This window comes from Narcine bancroftii, chromosome 3 (genome assembly GCF_036971445.1).
Source record: "Narcine bancroftii isolate sNarBan1 chromosome 3, sNarBan1.hap1, whole genome shotgun sequence".
In the NCBI taxonomy this organism is placed as follows: domain Eukaryota; kingdom Metazoa; phylum Chordata; class Chondrichthyes; order Torpediniformes; family Narcinidae; genus Narcine; species Narcine bancroftii.
In genome coordinates this window covers 3,005,395-3,024,564 of record NC_091471.1, presented here as the reverse complement: position 1 = coordinate 3,024,564, position 19,170 = coordinate 3,005,395, and the positions used below count along the sequence as shown (strand labels likewise).

At 47.9% G+C, this 19,170-nt stretch overlaps 1 protein-coding gene across 5 annotated transcripts in view; it reads left to right on the top strand.

Annotated features, from left to right (window-relative positions):
- The window catches only part of LOC138756934 (uncharacterized), a 99,414-nt gene that overhangs the window by 70,700 nt on the left and 9,544 nt on the right, over positions 1-19,170 (top strand). For 3 of the 5 annotated variants that reach the window (XM_069923389.1, XM_069923385.1, XM_069923387.1), the window contains 6 exons: positions 2,029-3,854; positions 12,671-12,803; positions 13,407-13,637; positions 13,776-13,990; positions 14,313-14,487; positions 15,377-15,437. In XM_069923389.1, the coding sequence (XP_069779490.1) occupies positions 2,029-3,854; positions 12,671-12,803; positions 13,407-13,637; positions 13,776-13,990; positions 14,313-14,487; positions 15,377-15,437 (2,641 nt within the window). Of the gene's footprint in view, positions 1-2,028; positions 3,855-12,670; positions 12,804-13,406; positions 13,638-13,775; positions 13,991-14,312; positions 14,488-15,376; positions 15,438-19,170 lie in introns of those variants that run through there. The other 2 variants (XM_069923386.1, XM_069923388.1) reach the window with 2 other exon arrangements.

Sequence of the window (19,170 nt, the reverse complement as noted above, 5' to 3'; positions counted from 1 at the left end):
TTTCTATCATGTAGAAACCTTTGACTTCTGTCTGCACATGAAGTCTTCACATGACCTTTATTCTCCTCCCACTCACTATCCCCCTGCCAATCTAATTAATTTAAACTCCCCACCCCCCCCCCCCCCCCATCGGAGCAGCACTAGCAAACCTATCCGCAAGGATATTAGTCTCCCTCCAGGTCAGGTGCAAACCGAACCGTTGGAACAGACCCATGGTTGCCAATTGCTCAGAGACATGAAGCCCTCTCATCTGCACCATCTTTTTAGCCACATATTTAACTGCATTAACTTTCTATTTCTAGCCTTACCAGCACGTGGCAGCGATCCTGAGATCACAACCCTGGAGGTCCTATACTTCATCTTTGTACCAAACTCCCTTTGCAGGACCTCCTCATCCTTCCTACCCATGTCATTGTTTCCTATATGGACCATGACATCTGGCTGTTCACCCTCCCACCTGAGAATACAGAGAACCGATCTGAGATACCCTGAAACCGTCTATTTTTCTTCCATCCATGTGCCTGTCTAAAAGTCTCTTAAATGCCCCCAATGTTTCAGCCTCCATCACCATCCCTGGCAATAAATTCCAGGCCCCCACAACTCTCTGGGTAAAAAAAATACCCTGAGGTCTCCCCTTAACTTTGTACAGATGTCCCTTGGTGTTTGTTACTCCTGCCCTGGATCAAAGGTACTAGCTGTCCACCCTACTTATGCCTCTCATAATCTTGTAGCCTTGTAAGACAGGTAATGAAGGGCCCAAATCTGAACCGCTGGGTTCCCTTTACTTCCCATGTATACTCAGTGACCTGCTGAGTTTCTCCAGCCTGTTTTGAATTGCACTCGACCCCAGCTTAGGAAGACTTTCTTGTGGAACTTAGATAGCCTGGGGTTGTCTTCCCCGGAGAGAAGGGAGGAATGACCTGATGGAACTGTTACAAGTGACTTGGGTAATCGATATCCCTTGGTAGGGGTACAAAATTGAGGGCAGAGGAAGGTTTTAAAAGGGACCGGAGTGGAAAGTGGTTGATATCTGGAACTCCATGCCAGAGGAAGTGGTATAATCAGATACACTCACTGTCTTTCAGATACTTGGGCATTTAATAAAGCCAGGAAGCAGTCTTCATGTGGGCAAATGGTCATAGAGGTCAAAACAGAGTGGTGGTGAAGGAGCCGTTAATGTGTTAGGGCTGCATGGTTGGGGTAGTACTGAGCACACTGCCTTTACAGCGCCAGCAATCAGGATGGGTTCGAATCCCACGCTCTCTGTAAAGAGTTTGTACATTCTCCCTGTGTCTGCGTGGGTTTTCCCCGGGAGCTCCAGTTTCCTCACACCGTTCGAAGTGTACAGGGGATTGTAGGTTAATTGGGTGTAAATTAAGGGACATGAGCTCAGCTGGAAGAGCCTGTTACCGTGCTATATGTCTCAGTTTAAAAAAACCTAAATTTAAAATTCAAAATTAAAAAATAATTTACAACATAGAACACAACAGCACGGTGTAGGCCCTTCCCCTCAATGTGGTGTAGGCCCTTCCCCTCAATGCGGTGTAGGCCCTTCCCCTCAATGCGGTGTAGGCCCTTCCCCTCAATGCGGTGTAGGCCCTTCCCCTCAATGCGGTGTAGGCCCTTCCCCTCAATGCGGTGTAGGCCCTTCCCCTCAATGTGGTGTAGGCCCTTCCCCTCAATGTGGTGTAGGCCCATATACTGTATTCCAACCCTCCTCAACCATCCAGACCTCCTACAGTTTGGGGAACGCTGCAGCATCCCTCCCCGGTCACACTCACCCAACCCTCCCAAACCATCTGCACCTCACCCTGATCACACTCATCCCCACCCACCTCCTCAACTGTCTGCACTTCCAACAGTCTAAAGTACGCTGCCAATGTCCCACCCCGATCATGCTCCTCATCCCCTTCCTCCCAAAGTGAAGGGGTGGGTGTGAAGGGGTAGGGATGGGTGCAGGGTGAAGGGTAAACTGGCACTGCCAGCTCAGTGCCGTGGACTAACCGCATGCTGGTGGTATTGCTGCAGGTACCAGACCTCACCAGGGTCTCCTCAGGGCCGGGACAGACAGCTTCAAGAGGCTGCCCATACGAGACCAACGAGGAGGGGGTCCTGATCCCAGTTCAGCGCACGGGCACTGGCGATGCCCACAGCAGAGGCAGCAAGATGCTGCTCATCAGTGGACCCCAGCCTCCACGACCATAAGGCAGGCCTGGCCAGACCTCAGGGGGCAGTGGGATGATGACTGGCCAGACCCCCATGAGCAGGGTAAAGAGGACTGGTCAGACCCCCATGAACAGAGAAGAGAGGACTGGTCAGACCCCCATGAACAGGGACGAGAGGACCGGTCAGATCTCCATGAACATGGAAGAGAGGACTGGTCAGACCCCCATGAATGGGGAAGAGAGGATTGGTCAGACCCCTGTGTGCAGCTGGCAGAGCCTAGCCTTACCTACAAGGAGCTGGCAAAGGTCGCTGTGAGGAGTGCCGATGCAGAGGGCTCCCCTGAGAACGGTGTGCCAGGCCCAGGAGACCCCCAGTGGTGGGAGGGCACAGAGGATCTGCGGTGCAGTGCAGACCTCAGGCTCCCACTGCAGCAGGGAATGGAACGTGGACCTCCGCAGTGGAATGGAGCAGACCTCAGACTATCGCGGCAGAGTGTAGTGGACCCCAAACCCCCATGGTGGGGTGGAGTGGAGCCCATATCTTCGTGGCAGGGAGCTGACCCTGGACCCCCTCAGCGGAGCGGAGCAGAGCTCAGTCCCTCTTGGCGGAGGGCAGCAGACCTTGAACCCCCGCAACGGAGTGCAGCAGACCTCAGACCTGCGCAGCAGAGTGTAGTCGACCTAGGACCCCTGCGGCGGGGTGCAGGGGACCCCGGACCCCCGCGGCGGGGTGCAGGGGACCCCGGACCCCCGCGGCGGGGTGCAGGGGACCCCGGACCCCCGCGGCGGGGTGCAGGGGACCCCGGACCCCCGCGGCGGGGTGCAGGGGACCCCGGACCCCCGCGGCGGGGTGCAGGGGACCCCGGACCCCCGCGGCGGGGTGCAGGGGACCCCGGACCCCCGCGGCGGGGTGCAGGGGACCCCGGACCCCCGCGGCGGGGTGCAGGGGACCCCGGACCCCCGCGGCGGGGTGCAGGGGACCCCGGACCCCCGCGGCGGGGTGCAGGGGACCCCGGACCCCCGCGGCGGGGTGCAGGGGACCCCGGACCCCCGCGGCGGGGTGCAGGGGACCCCGGACCCCCGCGGCGGGGTGCAGGGGACCCCGGACCCCCGCGGCGGGGTGCAGGGGACCCCGGACCCCCGCGGCGGGGTGCAGGGGACCCCGGACCCCCGCGGCGGGGTGCAGCGGTCTCCGGACCCCTGTGGCAGGGCAGTGACTGCGGACGCCCATGGCAGGGCAGAGCAGACCCCGGACCCTCGTGGCAGGGCGGACCACTCCACCAGCTGTGGGAGCGGCTGAAGGAGAGACAGCACCAGCAGCAGAGCCTGGGTTCCAGTACGGACAGTGAGCTCTCGTTGCTGGAGAGGATGCACCAACTAGCCCAATTCCTCAGGGCACCGGTACAGGCCCCCACACCCAGCTCCTCTGCCTTGCTGGCCGACGTCACCATCAACCATATCCTGGAGCACCGGCGCGGTGCCCGCCCCAGCACCAGTGAGTCGGAGACAGCCAGCATCCCCTCCACCATTGACACAGCCCGCTTGATCCGAGCCTTTGGGCCTGAGCGAGTGCTGCCCCTTGCCTGCCTCTACAACACCATCCAGCAGCAGAGGGAGAGCTCGGCTCACAGGAGGGAGCAGCCACAGAGGGGCGAGACCCGGTACCCAGGCACTCGCACAGCCCAGCAGGTCAGTGTACACCTCCCTCCACCATCCCCCACACCCCAGTCTCACAGAGCATAGAATAGTGTAGCAAAGGCCCCTCAGCCTACACTTCGGTTTTCTTTTTTTTTTGGAAAATTTTATTTAAGAATTTTACAAAATATTACAAAAAAGGAAAATACAAGATACAAATACAGATATTTTAAAAAATATAAAAAATAACAGTAGTAATGATAATATCCCCTCCCTCCCTCGACTAACTACATCATCTTAACCTCTTCCCCCACCCCTCGGAGCCTTACAAAAAAATTATACATTTAAAATTAATTAATCAACGTGCCAACTCTTTACATAACTCTTACTTAAGATCAATAGCTATACAATCCAAATATAAACTCCACATTTTAACAAAAAAGGAATAATTATTTCATAAATTATGTTATTTTTTCCAAAAAAAACAGACACGATTGGAGTTCATTATGCCATCTTTGTATATTCAGTTCCACATCATTTTTCCAAGTTATCGCTATACATTTTCTTGCAACCACTAACCCGAGCCGCAAAAATACCAATTGTGGTTTATCAACCAATCCCAAAGTAACAGCATTCATATAACTCGATAAACACATCATTGGGTCCATTTGCAAATCGACTGTAAATAAATCTCTCAAAAATTTAATAATTTTTCCCAAAAAGATTTAACTTTCTTACATGTCCATACTTCTTTCTTTGGCTTGGCTTCGCGGACGAAGATTTATGGAGGGGGTAAAAAGTCCACGTCAGCTGCAGGCTCGTTTGTGGCTGACAAGTCCGATGCGGGACAGGCAGACACGATTGCAGCGGTTGCAAGGGAAAATTGGTTGGTTGGGGTTGGGTGTTGGGTTTTTCCTCCTTTGCCTTTTGTCAGTGAGGTGGGCTCTGCGGTCTTCTTCAAAGGAGGTTGCTGCCCGCCAAACTGTGAGGCGCCAAGATGCACGGTTTGAGGCGTTATCAGCCCACTGGCGGTGGTCAATGTGGCAGGCACCAAGAGATTTCTTTAGGCAGTCCTTGTACCTTTTCTTTGGTGCACCTCTGTCACGGTGGCCAGTGGAGAGCTCGCCATATAACACGATCTTGGGAAGGCGATGGTCCTCCATTCTGGAGACGTGACCCATTCAGCGCAGCTGGATCTTCAGCAGCGTGGACTCGATGCTGTCGACCTCTGCCATCTCGAGTACTTCGACGTTAGGGGTGTAAGCGCTCCAATGGATGTTGAGGATGGAGCGGAGACAACGCTGGTGGAAGCGTTCTAGGAGCCGTAGGTGGTGCCGGTAGGGGACCCATGATTCGGAGCCGAACAGGAGTGTGGGTATGACAATGGCTCTGTATACGCTTATCTTTGTGAGGTTTTTCAGTTGGTTGTTTTGCCAGACTCTTTTGTGTAGTCTTCCAAAGGCGCTATTTGCCTTGGCGAGTCTGTTGTCTATCTCATTGTCGATCCTTGCATCTGATGAAATGGTGCAGCCGAGATAGGTAAACTGGTTGACCGTTTTGAGTTTTGTGTGCCCGATGGAGATGTGGGGGGGCTGGTAGTCATGGTGGGGAGCTGGCTGATGGAGGACCTCAGTTTTCTTCAGGCTGACTTCCAGGCCAAACATTTTGGCAGTTTCCGCAAAGCAGGACGTCAAGCGCTGAAGAGCTGGCTCTGAATGGGCAACTAAAGCGGCATCGTCTGCAAAGAGTAGTTCACGGACAAGTTTCTCTTGCGTCTTGGTGTGAGCTTGCAGGCGCCTCAGATTGAAGAGACTGCCATCCGTGCGGTACCGGATGTAAACAGCGTCTTCATTGTTGGGGTCTTTCATGGCTTGGTTCAGCATCATGCTGAAGAAGATTGAAAAGAGGGTTGGTGCGAGAACACAGCCTTGCTTCACGCCATTGTTAATGGAGAAGGGTTCAGAGAGCTCATTGCTGTATCTGACCCGACCTTGTTGGTTTTCGTGCAGTTGGATAATCATGTTGAGGAACTTTGGGGGACATCCGATGCGCTCTAGTATTTGCCAAAGCCCTTTCCTGCTCACGGTGTCGAAGGCTTTGGTGAGGTCAACAAAGGTGATGTAGAGTCCTTTGTTTTGTTCTCTGCACTTTTCTTGGAGCTGTCTGACATGTCCATACACAATGCATTAAAGTACCTATCTCTTCTCCACATCTAAAACACATATCCGTTAAACTAAATCCATATTTCTTCAACTTCTCAGGAGTCAAATATAATTGATGAATAAAATTCTAATACTATATCTTACATTAATTAATTTTGTAACACTATCAGTACACAGATTTCACCATTCCTCCCAAGACAATTCAATATCTAAACCTTTCTCCCATTTCTCTTTTATTCTATATAACCAACTTTATCCATCTTTTCTTGCAACAGCCCAGACATATCCATTATAAATCCTTTCGTTTCCTTGTCAACCATTAAAATCTCAAACTGAGATTGACTTGGTAAAATTAAATTCCTACCAAATTGTGTTCGCAAAAAAATCTCGGACTTGATAATAAGCAAAAATAGAATTTGCAGAAATACCAAATTTCTCTTGTAATCAAGTAAATGTGGAAAATTTACCTGCCTCAAAACAATCTTGTATAATACTAATTTCTTTCAGTTTCCATTTTTCAAATAAAGATTATTTAAAGAGGACGGAATTAATCTATTCTGATACAATGGTGATTTAATCGAAATTTTCCCTTTCGAGCCTATAAGTTGATCCTGCTTATACCAAATATCCAGTATGTCTTAATACTGGTAAATTATATTTTTGTTCCAATAAAGGATTCCACTTATAAATAAATTGACTCATTTCTTTTTCGAAAATTTGATCCAATTCGACTTTAGCCTGGACAGGTGATGTTAAACATCAAACAACCTATTAATGGATTTCAACTGTGCCATTTCATAATAATTTTGACAATGTGGTCATTGAAGTCCTCCCTGTGAGAAGCCCAGCTCACTGATTAAATAATCTCTCAGAGTCAGTAGGTGAAGCGATATAACCTCTTATTCAACATTCTTGCAAGAGTGGGTCTCCTTCAGAGAAGACACCCTCACTGATATTCATCTACCTTTTTATACATTTCTCTGTGTTAATAACCACTCCTTTGTTAATTTAATTGGTTAGTTAACTGAGTAATTGATATGTTAGTTTCACCTATTAAAAGCTGTTCCTCTCCTCATCTTAAAGCCCGCCCTTGTTTACTTCTCCCATTCCCATGATTTTTGCAACCCCAATTCTTTATTTCTTCTTATCCTTATTTGGAGTGATGCTTTGTCACATGTTCCCGTTCTTTCGGAGTTTTTTAATATATCAAGTTGGCTTTGCCTGCGATCTCTTGCAGGAACTGTCCTTCCTTTGTATTCTAACAGACACCCCCCTCTCCCCCTTTTCTTCTCTCACGTCTCATCTCTGTACAGACATTGTTAACACTGATTTTACATTTTTCTGAAACAGCACTTTGGATAATTCTCACATTCCCATTCATACTGTCACCTTAATTTATGCGTAGAAACCCTAGATAATTTACTCTTCCATAAAAATAATCGAATTACTTTATTTAATTCTTTTAAAAATTTCTTCGGGATCACACGTGGAATAGATTGAAAAAGATATTGTATATGAGGATAAACATTCATTTTTATACAATTTACTCTCCCAATTAAAGTTAATGGCAAATCTTTCCATTTCTGTAAATCAGTTTTAATCTTATTCAACAAAGGTATGTAATTGAAAATATATAGGTCCTGATATTCTTTATTAACTATAACTCCTAAATATTTAATCTTACCAGACCATTTAAATTTAGTAATCTGTCTACAATCTAAATAATTCTCATTTGACATCGGCAATATTTCACTCTTCTCCCAGTTAACCTGACAACCTGACAATGTGCCACACTGATTTAATAAATTTTGCTTCACCCTCAAAGATTCTTTAAGATGTGTTAAATATATTAAAACATCATCAGCTAACAAATTAATCTTAGATTCTTCTTCACCTTCTTTAATACCTTTAATGTCCAAATTTTACCTAATAGCTTGAGCTAAAGGTTCTATTACCAAAGCAAACAATGCTGGTGAAAGAGGACAACCTTGTCTAGTTGATTGAGATAATGTAAAAGCCGATTAAATCAGACCATTCATCATTATTTGCGCTGTAGGATTAGTATATAAAGCTTTAACCCAAGTAGTAAAGATCGGTCCAAATTGAAATTTTTCTAAAACCTTAAATAAATATTTCCACTCAACCCTATCAAAAGCCTTTTCCGCATCCAACGACACTATCATTGGTTGATTAGCTTGTTCTCTAGCAGCATTAATTATAGAAATCAATTTAGTGACATTATCAACTGAATATCCACCTTTTATAAATCCAGCTTGGTCAACGTGTACTAATTTTGGCAAATAATTAGCCAATCTATTAGCTAATACTTTCGCATTAATTTTATAATCTACATTTAATAACGATATCGGTTGGTAAGTAGACATTTTTAATGGATCTCTATCTTTCTTTGGAATAACAGTAATTAACGCCCTTGAAAATGATTCTGGAAATGAACCCATCTCAGTTGCCTGCTTGAAAACTTCCATATATACCGGAAACAACAAATCATTAAATTCTTTATAAAATTCTGCAGTAAACCCATCTTCACCCGGGGACTTCCCTCCCGGCATTGATTGCAATGCTTCCTTTAGATCCATTGCTGTAAAAGGACTATCTAAATCCTTAACATCCCTCCCAGTCAATGATGGTAGATTTAAATTAGCCAAAAATGAATCAATTTGCTCAATATTTTGTCTATTCTCAGATGTATAAAGTTCATTATAAAATTTAAAGAATTCTTCATTAATTTCTTGAGGTTTATAAGTAATCTCAAGATCCTTCCTAATTGCATTAATTGTTCTTGACGTCTGTTCTGTTTTTAATTGCCAAGCCAAAACCTTATGTGCTCTTTCACCCAACTCATAATAACGCTGTTTCGATCTTTGAATCATTTTTTCATATTTATATTATTGCAAAACTTTATATCGTAATTTTAATTTAGATAAATTTATCTTTTTATCTTCAGTAGAATTCTTCTGAAATTTTTTCTCTAACCTTTCAATTTCTTTTTCCAAATTCTGACTTTCTATCAAATACTGTTTCTTAACTCTAGCTGTATAACTAATGATCTGACCTCTCAAGTATGCTTTTAAAGCATCCCATGAAACAAATTTACTCTGAACTGAATCCTAATTCATTTGTAAATAAAAGGTAATTTGTCCTCTAATATATTTAATAAACTCAGGTCTTTTTAATAACAATTCATTAAATCTCCAACGATAAATATTTCCTACCTTCTCAGTCCCTAAACAAGAGGCCAACAACGACGAATGATCAGATAATGTTCCACTTTTATACTCTGCTTGTATAAATCAACCTTGCAATGGAGCTGAAGCTAAAAATAAATCAATTCTAGAAAACTAATTATGCTGTGCTGAATAAAAAGAATAATCTTTTACAGTAGGATTCAATTTTCTCCATATTTCTACCAAATTTAAATCCTTCATTACCTCAATAATTCTCTTGGTCATTTTAGTTCTCTTCAAAGTCTTTGGAGACTTGTCCAACAAAGGATCTAAACAACAATTAAAATTCCCCCCTCCCCCGACTAAAATATTCCCATTCGATTGATTCAAATTTTAAAAAAGTTTCTGTAATAAATACTTCATCATCCTCATTTGGCACATAAACATTCATCAGAGTCCAGGCTACCGAAAAATGTGTACAGTTCACCACCAAAATCCTATCAGCATTAACAAAAAAAAAGAATCCAAAATAGCGGTATCTTCTTATTTACCAAAATAGCTATTTCTCTGGCCTTAGAATTAACAGATGAAGCAATCACATGTCCTACCCAGACTCTTTTTCAATTTCAAATGTTCTTTCTCAGTTAGATGAGTTTCTTGCAAGAATGCAATATCCTCCTTCAGTATTTTAATATAATCCAAAACAAGTTTCCGTTTTATCGGATGATTTAACCCATTAACATTAAATGTTGCAAAATTCAAATTATTCATTATCACCTATAGAGTGGCACTTAACAAAATTAACTCTTACAATTAAACCGGCTCCCCCTCAAACTAATAAAAATCCCCTCAAAAAAAGTAAAAAAGAAACAACAAAAACTCCTCCCCTTTCCCCCAGATTGTAGTGCCCCCCCACCCCTCTCCGACCGGGTGTGGTCAACACCACTAGTGGCAGATGACTTTTGAATTCTGCGGGGTCATCTGCCTCTCCCCGGCAAGACATAAAAAATAGAAAAAAATCATAAAATTATTGTCCAGGTTGCTTTACAATGTCTTCCACCACCTCAATCAGCTGTATAACCTCTTTAGATTTGCCTTTCCAAAATGTAACTCCTCACACTTATCTGTATTAAATTCCATCAGCCATTTCTCAGCCAACACCTCCAGCCTTCCTAAATCACCTTTTAATCTACGGTAATCTTCCTCACTGTCCACAACACCACCAATCCTTGTATCATCCCCAAACTTGCTTATCCAATTCTCCACCCCTACTTCCAGATCGTTAATATATATAACAAACAATAGTGGACCCAGGACCGATCCCTGAGGATCTACCACTACTCTCTGACACCTCCCATTCAACCATTGCTGAATCCATTTCACTACCTCCTCATTTATAACTAATGCCTCCACCTTTTTTCCTAACCTCCTGAGGGGAACTTTGTCAAAAGCTTTACTAAAGTCTAAATAGACAACATCCACAGCCTTCCCTTCATCAACCTTTTTTGTAACCCCCTCGAAAAACTCAATCAGGTTTGTCAAGCATGATCTACCCCTGACAAAACCATGCTGATTACTCCCTATCAATCCCTGTACCTCCAAATATTTGTAAATACCATCCCTCAGAACACTTTCCATCAAGTTACCCACCACAGACGTCAGACTCACGGGCCTATAATTCCCAGGTTTACATTTAGACCCTTTCTTAAACAGCGGAAACACACACGCCACCCTCCAATCCTTTGGCATTACCCCTGTGACCAGTGACATCCTAAATATCTCTGTTAATGGCCCCACTATCTGTCCACAAGCCTCCCTGAGTGTCCTTGGGAATATTTTGTCCGGTCCCGGAGATTTATCCACCTTTATCTTTTTCAACACAGCCATCATACCTCCTCGGTTATCCTTATATGCTTCATGACCTCCCCACTATTTTTCTTTACCTCAACTGGTTCAATATTTTTTTCCCTAGTGAATACCGAGGCAAAGAAATCATTCAAAATTTCCCCCATTTCCTCTGACTTCTCACTCAGCCTACCCTCGCTATCTACAAGGGGTCCAATTTTATCCCTCACTAATCTTTTACTTTTAATGTACTTATAGAAACCCTTTGGATTTATTTTTACTCTCTGCCAAAGCCTCTTCGTGCCTTTTTTTGTCCTTTCTAATTTCTTTCTTAAGATTCCTTCTTCACTCCTTGTAGTCCTCCTTCAAACTCTCAGCTCCCTGCTCTTTATACCTCTTGTACACTTCCCTTTTTCTCCTAATCAAATTTCCAATATTCCTCGAAAACCAAGCCTCCCTATGACTTCCAGCCTTTCCTTTGATCCTCACTGGGACATAACTACTCTGTACCCGCAAAATTTCTTTTTTGAATATCCTCCATTTTTCATTTACATCCTTACCTGAAAATATCCTGTCCCACTCAATACTCCCCAAATCCCTTCTTATTCCTACGAAATTTGCTGTTCTCCAATTCAGAACCTCAACTTTAGGGCCCTCCTTGCTCTTCCCTAAAACTACCCTAAAACTAACAGAGTTATGATCACTAGACCCAATTTGTTCTCCAACATTAATGTCTGATACCTGACCTAGCTCATTCCCTTACAGGAGATCTAGTATCACACCATCCCGAGTTGGTTCTTCTACTAATTGATTTATAAAACAATCTTGAACACATTTAACGAACTCTAGCCCATCCAGCCCTCTAACTGTGTGGGTATCCCAATCAATGTGAGGGAAGTTAAAATCTCCCATGATCACTACCTTATAATTCTCACTCCCAGCAGGTCCATCCAGACAAGAGGACCTTAGCACTTTAGACTTTTACATACTGTAGTTTAAAGGGAAGGTTCTGCAGTGGGGAAATTCGAGGCAAACCTGGGGTCCAAAGGGCCTGCACTGTGCTGTAGATTTCTGTTCTCTGTATATCTTGTTGCATCCTACGACAACCTACTACACTCTCCACAACACCTCCAACCTTCTGTGTCTGCTGCAACTTTACTGATCCATCCTTCCACTTCATTCAGGTCAAATCTAACGATTACAGAGAGCAGGGTCCCAGAACAGATCCCTGCGGATCTCCAGATTCCCATTCACCCACCCACATGCACCCTCACCCAGTGGCTCCTTGGATGACCCACAGCCAGCCATTAGCAGCTCCCTTGTGCTCCAAGTTGTGAGATGGAGCCTGTCACCACATATGGCCTCCCATCCCCTCCCTGGGGCAGTGACCAGGCAGGGGAACCCAGCCCCACAGGGTCACCAGCAGGTCTTGGCTTCGTCACTCTGCCAAGGTGGAAGATGGACCCCCATTGCTTTCCGCAGCAGCCAAGTTACCGACCCCCCCGACTCCCACCGTTTCCCTGCTCATGGGGATTACATTATGCCATGCCCCAGCAAGGCCACGAGCTGAACTTCACCCTGCTGGTCATCTGCTTTGTCCGCTCCTCAGTTCTTGCTCGTGTCATGGCTGCCTGTTGTTGGGGAGTGGAGGGGCCACAATTTGGTGCTTTCTCCACAGGCAGACAGTGTCTCACCCAGCACCTCCGACTCTACCGTGGCAGGGAGACGCTGCACCCGTCCGCCCCGCGGACCCTCCAGCCGCCTGGTTGCCAGGAAGGGGGCTCGGCTCGTGGACCAGGGGGTGCAGGCAGGTTAGTGTCTATCCCCTCCCTACCATCTCCGCCCCTCATCCCTCCCCTAATCATCCCCACACCACCCCTCAACCAACCTAACCTCCCAAATCCTCCCATCAACCAACCCAACCTCCCAGCCCCCACTCTTCTCCCTTCCATCCCTCCCCTCTTGCCTTCCTCTCCCTTCACCCTCCAACCCCTCACTCTCCAGCTTCTCTTTCCCCTTCTCCATCCTATGACCCCCAACCCTTTCCCTACTCCCTCCTCCTCTCCTTTCCCTCCCCTCCCACCCCCTCTCCTTTCCCTACCCCCCAACCCTTTGCATTAATGCAGCCTTCAATATTGAAACATGAAGAAAGACCAAGCCCTTTCTAAATCACTGGTGTGTACGTTTTCCTCTGAGTGTGCCAACACCCCCACACCCTGCTGGAGGGGTGCAGCACATCTGTGGGAGAATGAGAATGATGAAGCTGTTGCCTGGAACCCTCCATCAAGCCTGACTCCTGGATCCTGGACCGTTCCCCTTCTCCCATGGGTGCTGCTTGGCATGCTACTCCTCTGTGATGTTTGGAATCCTGCCCTCTACCCCGTTCCCTCACTGATTCTGCTGTCTTGTGGCAGGCTCACTGGAGATCGTCCCGGGCGCTACCAGGAGAAAGACACGCGACGTGGGAGTCACCTTCCCTTCTCCAGACTCAGACCTCGCCCCACATTGGGTCAGGCGATGGGACCCCTCGGCCTCCCTCAGCTCCACTCCCTCCAACCAGCTGCAAGCAGCTGGGGGCAGGGAGAGGAGGGGTAAGGTGGGCTGCCCCACTGGCAGCAGGCAAGGTGAAGGCACCAGGAAACCAGGTAAAGGACAGGGGTGGGAATCATCAAGAGAATTTCCCCCCCCCCCGTCCTCGCTGCCCCCCCGTCCCATCCTCGTTTTCTCCCCACCCCGATCTGTTCTTATTTCCCACCCACCTCACCCGTGCTCACTTCTACTAGCTGTTGCCTGGTTCGTCCCTGCCCACGAGCTGCAGGGTGTCGGGAGGAAGGAGAACGTCCCTGAGCCAAGGGAGCGTCTGGTCGAGGCCTGGGGCTTGCGAAAGTCTGGACACATGCGGCGGAGGGAACCCCTCCGGCAGATCCATCTGCAGGGCATCTGGAACCCCTCGCCCAGGGGGAAGAGTCCCTCCAGCCTTGTACCCCTCACCCTAAGGGTAAGGTCATGCCTGGGCAATGGGGGTGTGGGGGCAGGTGGTGTCTGACATTGCCCTCGGGAACGTCACCACTGGGAGAGGGGGAGGGAAATATTAGCATCGCGCCCCCCCCCCCGACCCCCCAACCTGGGGGAGGGGAAAACTAACATTGCCCCCAGGGATGGGGGAGGGGAGTGGGATGGGATTGCAGGTGGGAGGGGGAGGTGGGCAATGGGGGGATGGATGGTGGGGGTCTGTTCACCTGGGTTATCCGGAAGGGTTTACCTCACACTGAATCTGGGGACATTCCTGTTGACCACTTTTGTCCACCCACATCCCCCAGGAGGCATTGGGCATAAATAGGCCCTGGTTCATCTCCCGGTCACGGGAGCGCCAGCGGCGCCTGTCCTTGCGCACCTATGAGAGAAGGTTCCAGAACCTCCTGCAGAGCGAGAGGGAACAGCTGTTCAACCGCCCCCCAGCACCAGGGCCCAGGAGCAGGAGGGGACAGCGGACAGGTGAGTGCCCCTCCCTTCCTCCAGCTCAAACCATTCTCTGACCCCCACTGGCTCGATCTCCCCTCCCCCATCCACTCACCACTCCTAACACACAGCACGCACATCCCCCCCACTCCCATCTCCCTCAAGTTCCAATCCCCAGCTCCACGCCACCTCCCTCCTCACCCACTGTATCCCCTCCTCCTCCTTTCCAACTCCCCCTTTGATCCTCCCACTGTATCCACTCCCCTTTTTATCCCCTTCCCACTGTATCCCTCCTCTCTTCCCACTCCCCCTGTATCCCCTTCCCACTCTATTCACCTTCCCATATCCTCAGATCCTCCCACTGTACCTGCACCCACGTGGTGTGAACGCCCCCTCTGCATCTCAGTGACCCCCCCCCCCCCAATGATTTGGGGTGGTTATTGAGGGAAACGGCCACAGGGGAGCCCTGCACTGCATTCCTATTCCCTTTCCTGACTGTCACCCTCCTCATCCCTCCTTGGTGTGATAATGTTCCTGGAACCTTCTCTGTCCTGGGTCTGTGCTTTGTTGACCATAGGGAAGAGTTGGATGTTTTGATGACTGGGGAACGCCGGACACTGGGGATCTGGTCCAGGAGACAATGTCGAGAATGGATTAGTCCTAGTCGTATCAAATGGTGCAGGATTGATGGGCCGAGTGGCCTTTCCCTGCTCTGCTGTTGGACTAGCACCTTGTACCAGGGGCACCCATTGAGCGGGGTGGGGGGGCAGTAGCTGGAGGGAAGTGGTGATGTGTGAGGCATTGGAAAGGGCTCCAATTACTGGCCATGACCTGGCACTGGATTCAGTGGCTGGGTGGATTGGATGGATTTGCCTGAATACTTCATCCAGTTCCACTCAGCTGCTCCTGTGCGGTTTTATTCCAGATTGCTCCATTTTATACAAGAAGAAGATTTCCAAGCAAGAAATGTTGGATCGATCCAGGCGGTGAGTGCCTCAGTGTGTTACGAGGGTCCTGGCCACCTTCCTTGGGTCACCAATCCTGCAGTCCCACCGGTGATGGGTAGTGGCCGGGGGGGGGGGGTGGGGTTCATTCCTCCCCACTCCAGGGCCTGCTGCTGCCATGTCACTGCCAGACTCCTTTCCCTCACACCAGTAGTCATGTGTGTGAGGGCTTGCGTGTGTGTGTGGGTTTCACAGAGGACTCTCCTCTCCCCAATCTGGAACATCATGGGCTTCAGGTTATTAGAACACACCAGCATAGTCCAGGCCTTTTGGCCCACTACGTTTAAACCTACACAATAATCCAACCCTTCCCCATCTCACACCCATGTTTCAGCCTCCACCACGGTCCCTGGCAACGCATTCCAGTCACCCACTTCTCTCTGTGAAAAAAAACCTTCCCGACATCTCCCATAAACTTCCCTCCCTTCACTTTGTACACACGCTGCTGATCTTTCCCTGGGAAACAGGTGCTGGCCGTCCACCCGATCTATGCCTCTCATAATCTTGTCGACCTCCTTAAAGTCTCCTCTCATCCTTCTACGCTCCCAAAGTCCCAGCTCTGGTAAATCTCCTCTGTACCCTAACCATAGATTCCACATCCTTCCTGTAATGAGGTGACCAGAACTGAACACCATCCTCCAAGTGTGGTCTCACCAGAGGTTTATGGAGCTGTAACATCACCGCAAGGTTCCAGGAACATTATCACACCAAGGAGGGATGAGGAGGGTGACAGTTAGGAGAGAGAAAGGGAATAGGCAGGCAGTGCAGGGCTCCCCTGTGGCCGTTTCCCTCAATAACAAGTACAGAACAAGTCTGATTATCCAAAATGGTCAGGGCTGGGCCGATGTTGGATAGAGTTTTTTTGGAGAACTGGTCATTTTTTAAAAACAGCCCAGTGGTGACAGCAAATCACTTGTAACAATCTTTAAACAACAAACAACAAGGGAAGGTCAAAACTGATCACCAACACCTCCCCTCCAAGGCCCCTGCTCCTGCCTGCTGCCGCCATGAGCCTGACATTCCTGGTCAGTTCGGCTCCAAAGATTTTGGATAAATGAGGATTTTGGAGAATCCGTTCGGAGTTGTAATGTATACCATTTTGGATTCTGTTGAGGGGGACGACCTACCAGGGACAAGCCACTGAGATCAGGTCACTGGCATGGAGTCTGGTCCTGTGGCTAAGAAGGGAAGGGAAGAGGTGAACTGTAGTGTTAGGGGGACAGATAAGAAGATCTGTGGAAGAGATTGAGTATCGCAGATGGTAAATTGCCTCCCTGGAGCCAGGGTCCGAGGTATCTCAGATTGAGTTCACGGCATTCTCAGGAGGGTGAGCAGCCAGATATCGTGGTCCATGTAGGGGCCAATGACGTGGGAAGGAAGGATGAGGAGGTCCTGCAGGGAGAGTTCAGGGAGTTAGGGGCTGGGTTGAAGGACGAGACCCTCCAGGGTAGTGATCTCAGGATTGCTGCCCGTGCCACATGCTGGTGAGGTTAGAAATAGGAGGATAATGCACGTGGCTAATGACCTGGTGCAGGAGGGAGGGCTTCAGGTTTTTGGTCTATGTGAGTCATGTTCCAACAGGATAGTTTGCACCTGAACTGGAAAATGACTAATACCCTATTTCAGCTTCCACCACCATTCCTGGCAAGGCATTCCAGGCAGCTATAGCTTGTTCAACTTTACCATAACATCCCAACTCTTGTACTCGGTACTTTGATTTATGAGGCCAAGATGCCAAAAGCTCTTTCCAACCCTGTCCACCTGTGATACCACATTCAGGGAATTCTGTATCTGTATTCCCAGATCCCTCTGTTCTACCGCACTCCTCAGTGCCCGACCGTTCACCGTGTACATCCTTTCTTGGTTTGTCTTTCCAAAATACAACACCTCACCCTTGTCTGCATTAAATTCCATTGGCCTTTTTTCAGCCCATTTTTCCAGTTGGTCCAGATCCCTCTGCAAGCTTTGAAAACCTTCCTCACTGTCCACAACGTCTCCAATCTTAGTGGTTAACAAAGGAAATAAAGGAGAGTATAAAATGGAAGGCGCAGGTGTACAAAGCTGCAAAGAGCAGTGGGAAACTGGAAGATTGGGAAAACTTTAAGAGACAACAAGGGGTTACAAACTTGTTAGGATTCTTTGAGGATATAATGGGTGCGGTGGATAGAGAGGAACAGGTTGATGTTGTATATTTGGATTTCCAGAAAGCGTTTGATAAGGTGCCGCACAAGAAACTTCTCAGTAAGTTACAGGAAAGTGGAGTCCGGGGAAGTCTATTGGCCTGGATTGAAAATTGGTTGTCTGACAGGAGGCAGAGAGTCGGGATAAATGGGAGTTTTTCAGGTGGGCAGAGAGTGGTAAGTGGGGTGCCGCAGGGGTCGGTGTTAGGCCCACAAGTCATCATTTACATTGATGACTTGGAGGAGGGGACAAAATGTGGTGTAGCCAAATTTGCGGATGACACCGAATTGAGTGGAAGAGCAAATTGTAATGAGGACGTGGAGAGTCTGCAGAGGGATAGAGTTAAGCTGGATGAGTGGGCAAAGGTCTGGCAGATGGAGGACAATGTTAGTAAGTGTGAGGTGATCCACTTTGGCAAGTAAAATAAAAGAGCTGAATATTATTTAAAGGGTGAAAAACGACAGCATGCTGTTGTGCAGAGGGACTTGGGAGGGCTTGTGCATGAATTGCAAAAGGTTAGGTTGCAGGTTCAGCAGGTTATTAAGAAGGCAAATGGAATGTTGGCCTTCATCGCTAGAGGAATTGAATTCAGGAGTAGGGAGGTAATGTTGCAACTGTACAAGGTACTGGTGAGACCGCACCTGGAGTACTGTGTCCAGTTCTGGTCTCCATATTTGAGGAAGGGTATACTGGCTTTGGAGATGGTCCAGAGGAGGTTTACTAGGTTGATCCCTGGGATGAAGGGGTTGACATGATGAAAGATTAAATCATCTAGGATTGTATTCGCTCGAGTTCAGAAGAATGAGAGGAGATCTTATAGAAACATATAGGATTATGAAGGGTATGGATAGGATAGATGTAGGAAGGTTTTTTGAGCTGGCCGGGAAAACTAAAACGAGAGGACACAGTCTCAAGATTCGGGGAAGTAGATTTAGGACAGAGATGAGGAAAAATAGTTTTTCCCAGAGAGTAGTGAATGTTTGGAATTCTCTATCCAGGGAAGTGGTTGAGGCTGCCTCATTAAACATATTTAAAATTCGGTTAGATTAATTTTTACATGATAGAGGAATTAGGGGATATGGGGAGAAGGCAGGTAGGTGGAGTTAGGTCATAAATTAGATCAGCCATGATCGTATTGAATGACGGAGCAGGCTCGATGGGCCATTTTTGGCCTCCTCCTCTTCCGATGTTCCTATCCAGATCATTGATGTGTAATGGTTCCCAAACTTCTTTAGGCTGCCACCCCCTTGGCCTTCAGGCCACATCCTGAGAGCCCCACCTCACAGCAGTGCTGTGTGGGGTGGGGTGGGGTGTTTAGGGCTGTGCTGAGTTGGGGGTAGTGGTGGTGCCATTGAGGGGGATAGTGGCAGAGCTGAGCAGAGAGGGAGTGTTGGGGGTTTAGTGTTGGCACTGAACGAGTGGGAGGTGATGGTGGCGCTGAGAAGGGGTAGTGATGCAAACGCAACACAGCAGACACTGAGACCAGCTCTTGTGAGACCCCTTCTCAGCATTTATTTTACTCGCTACTTGCCAC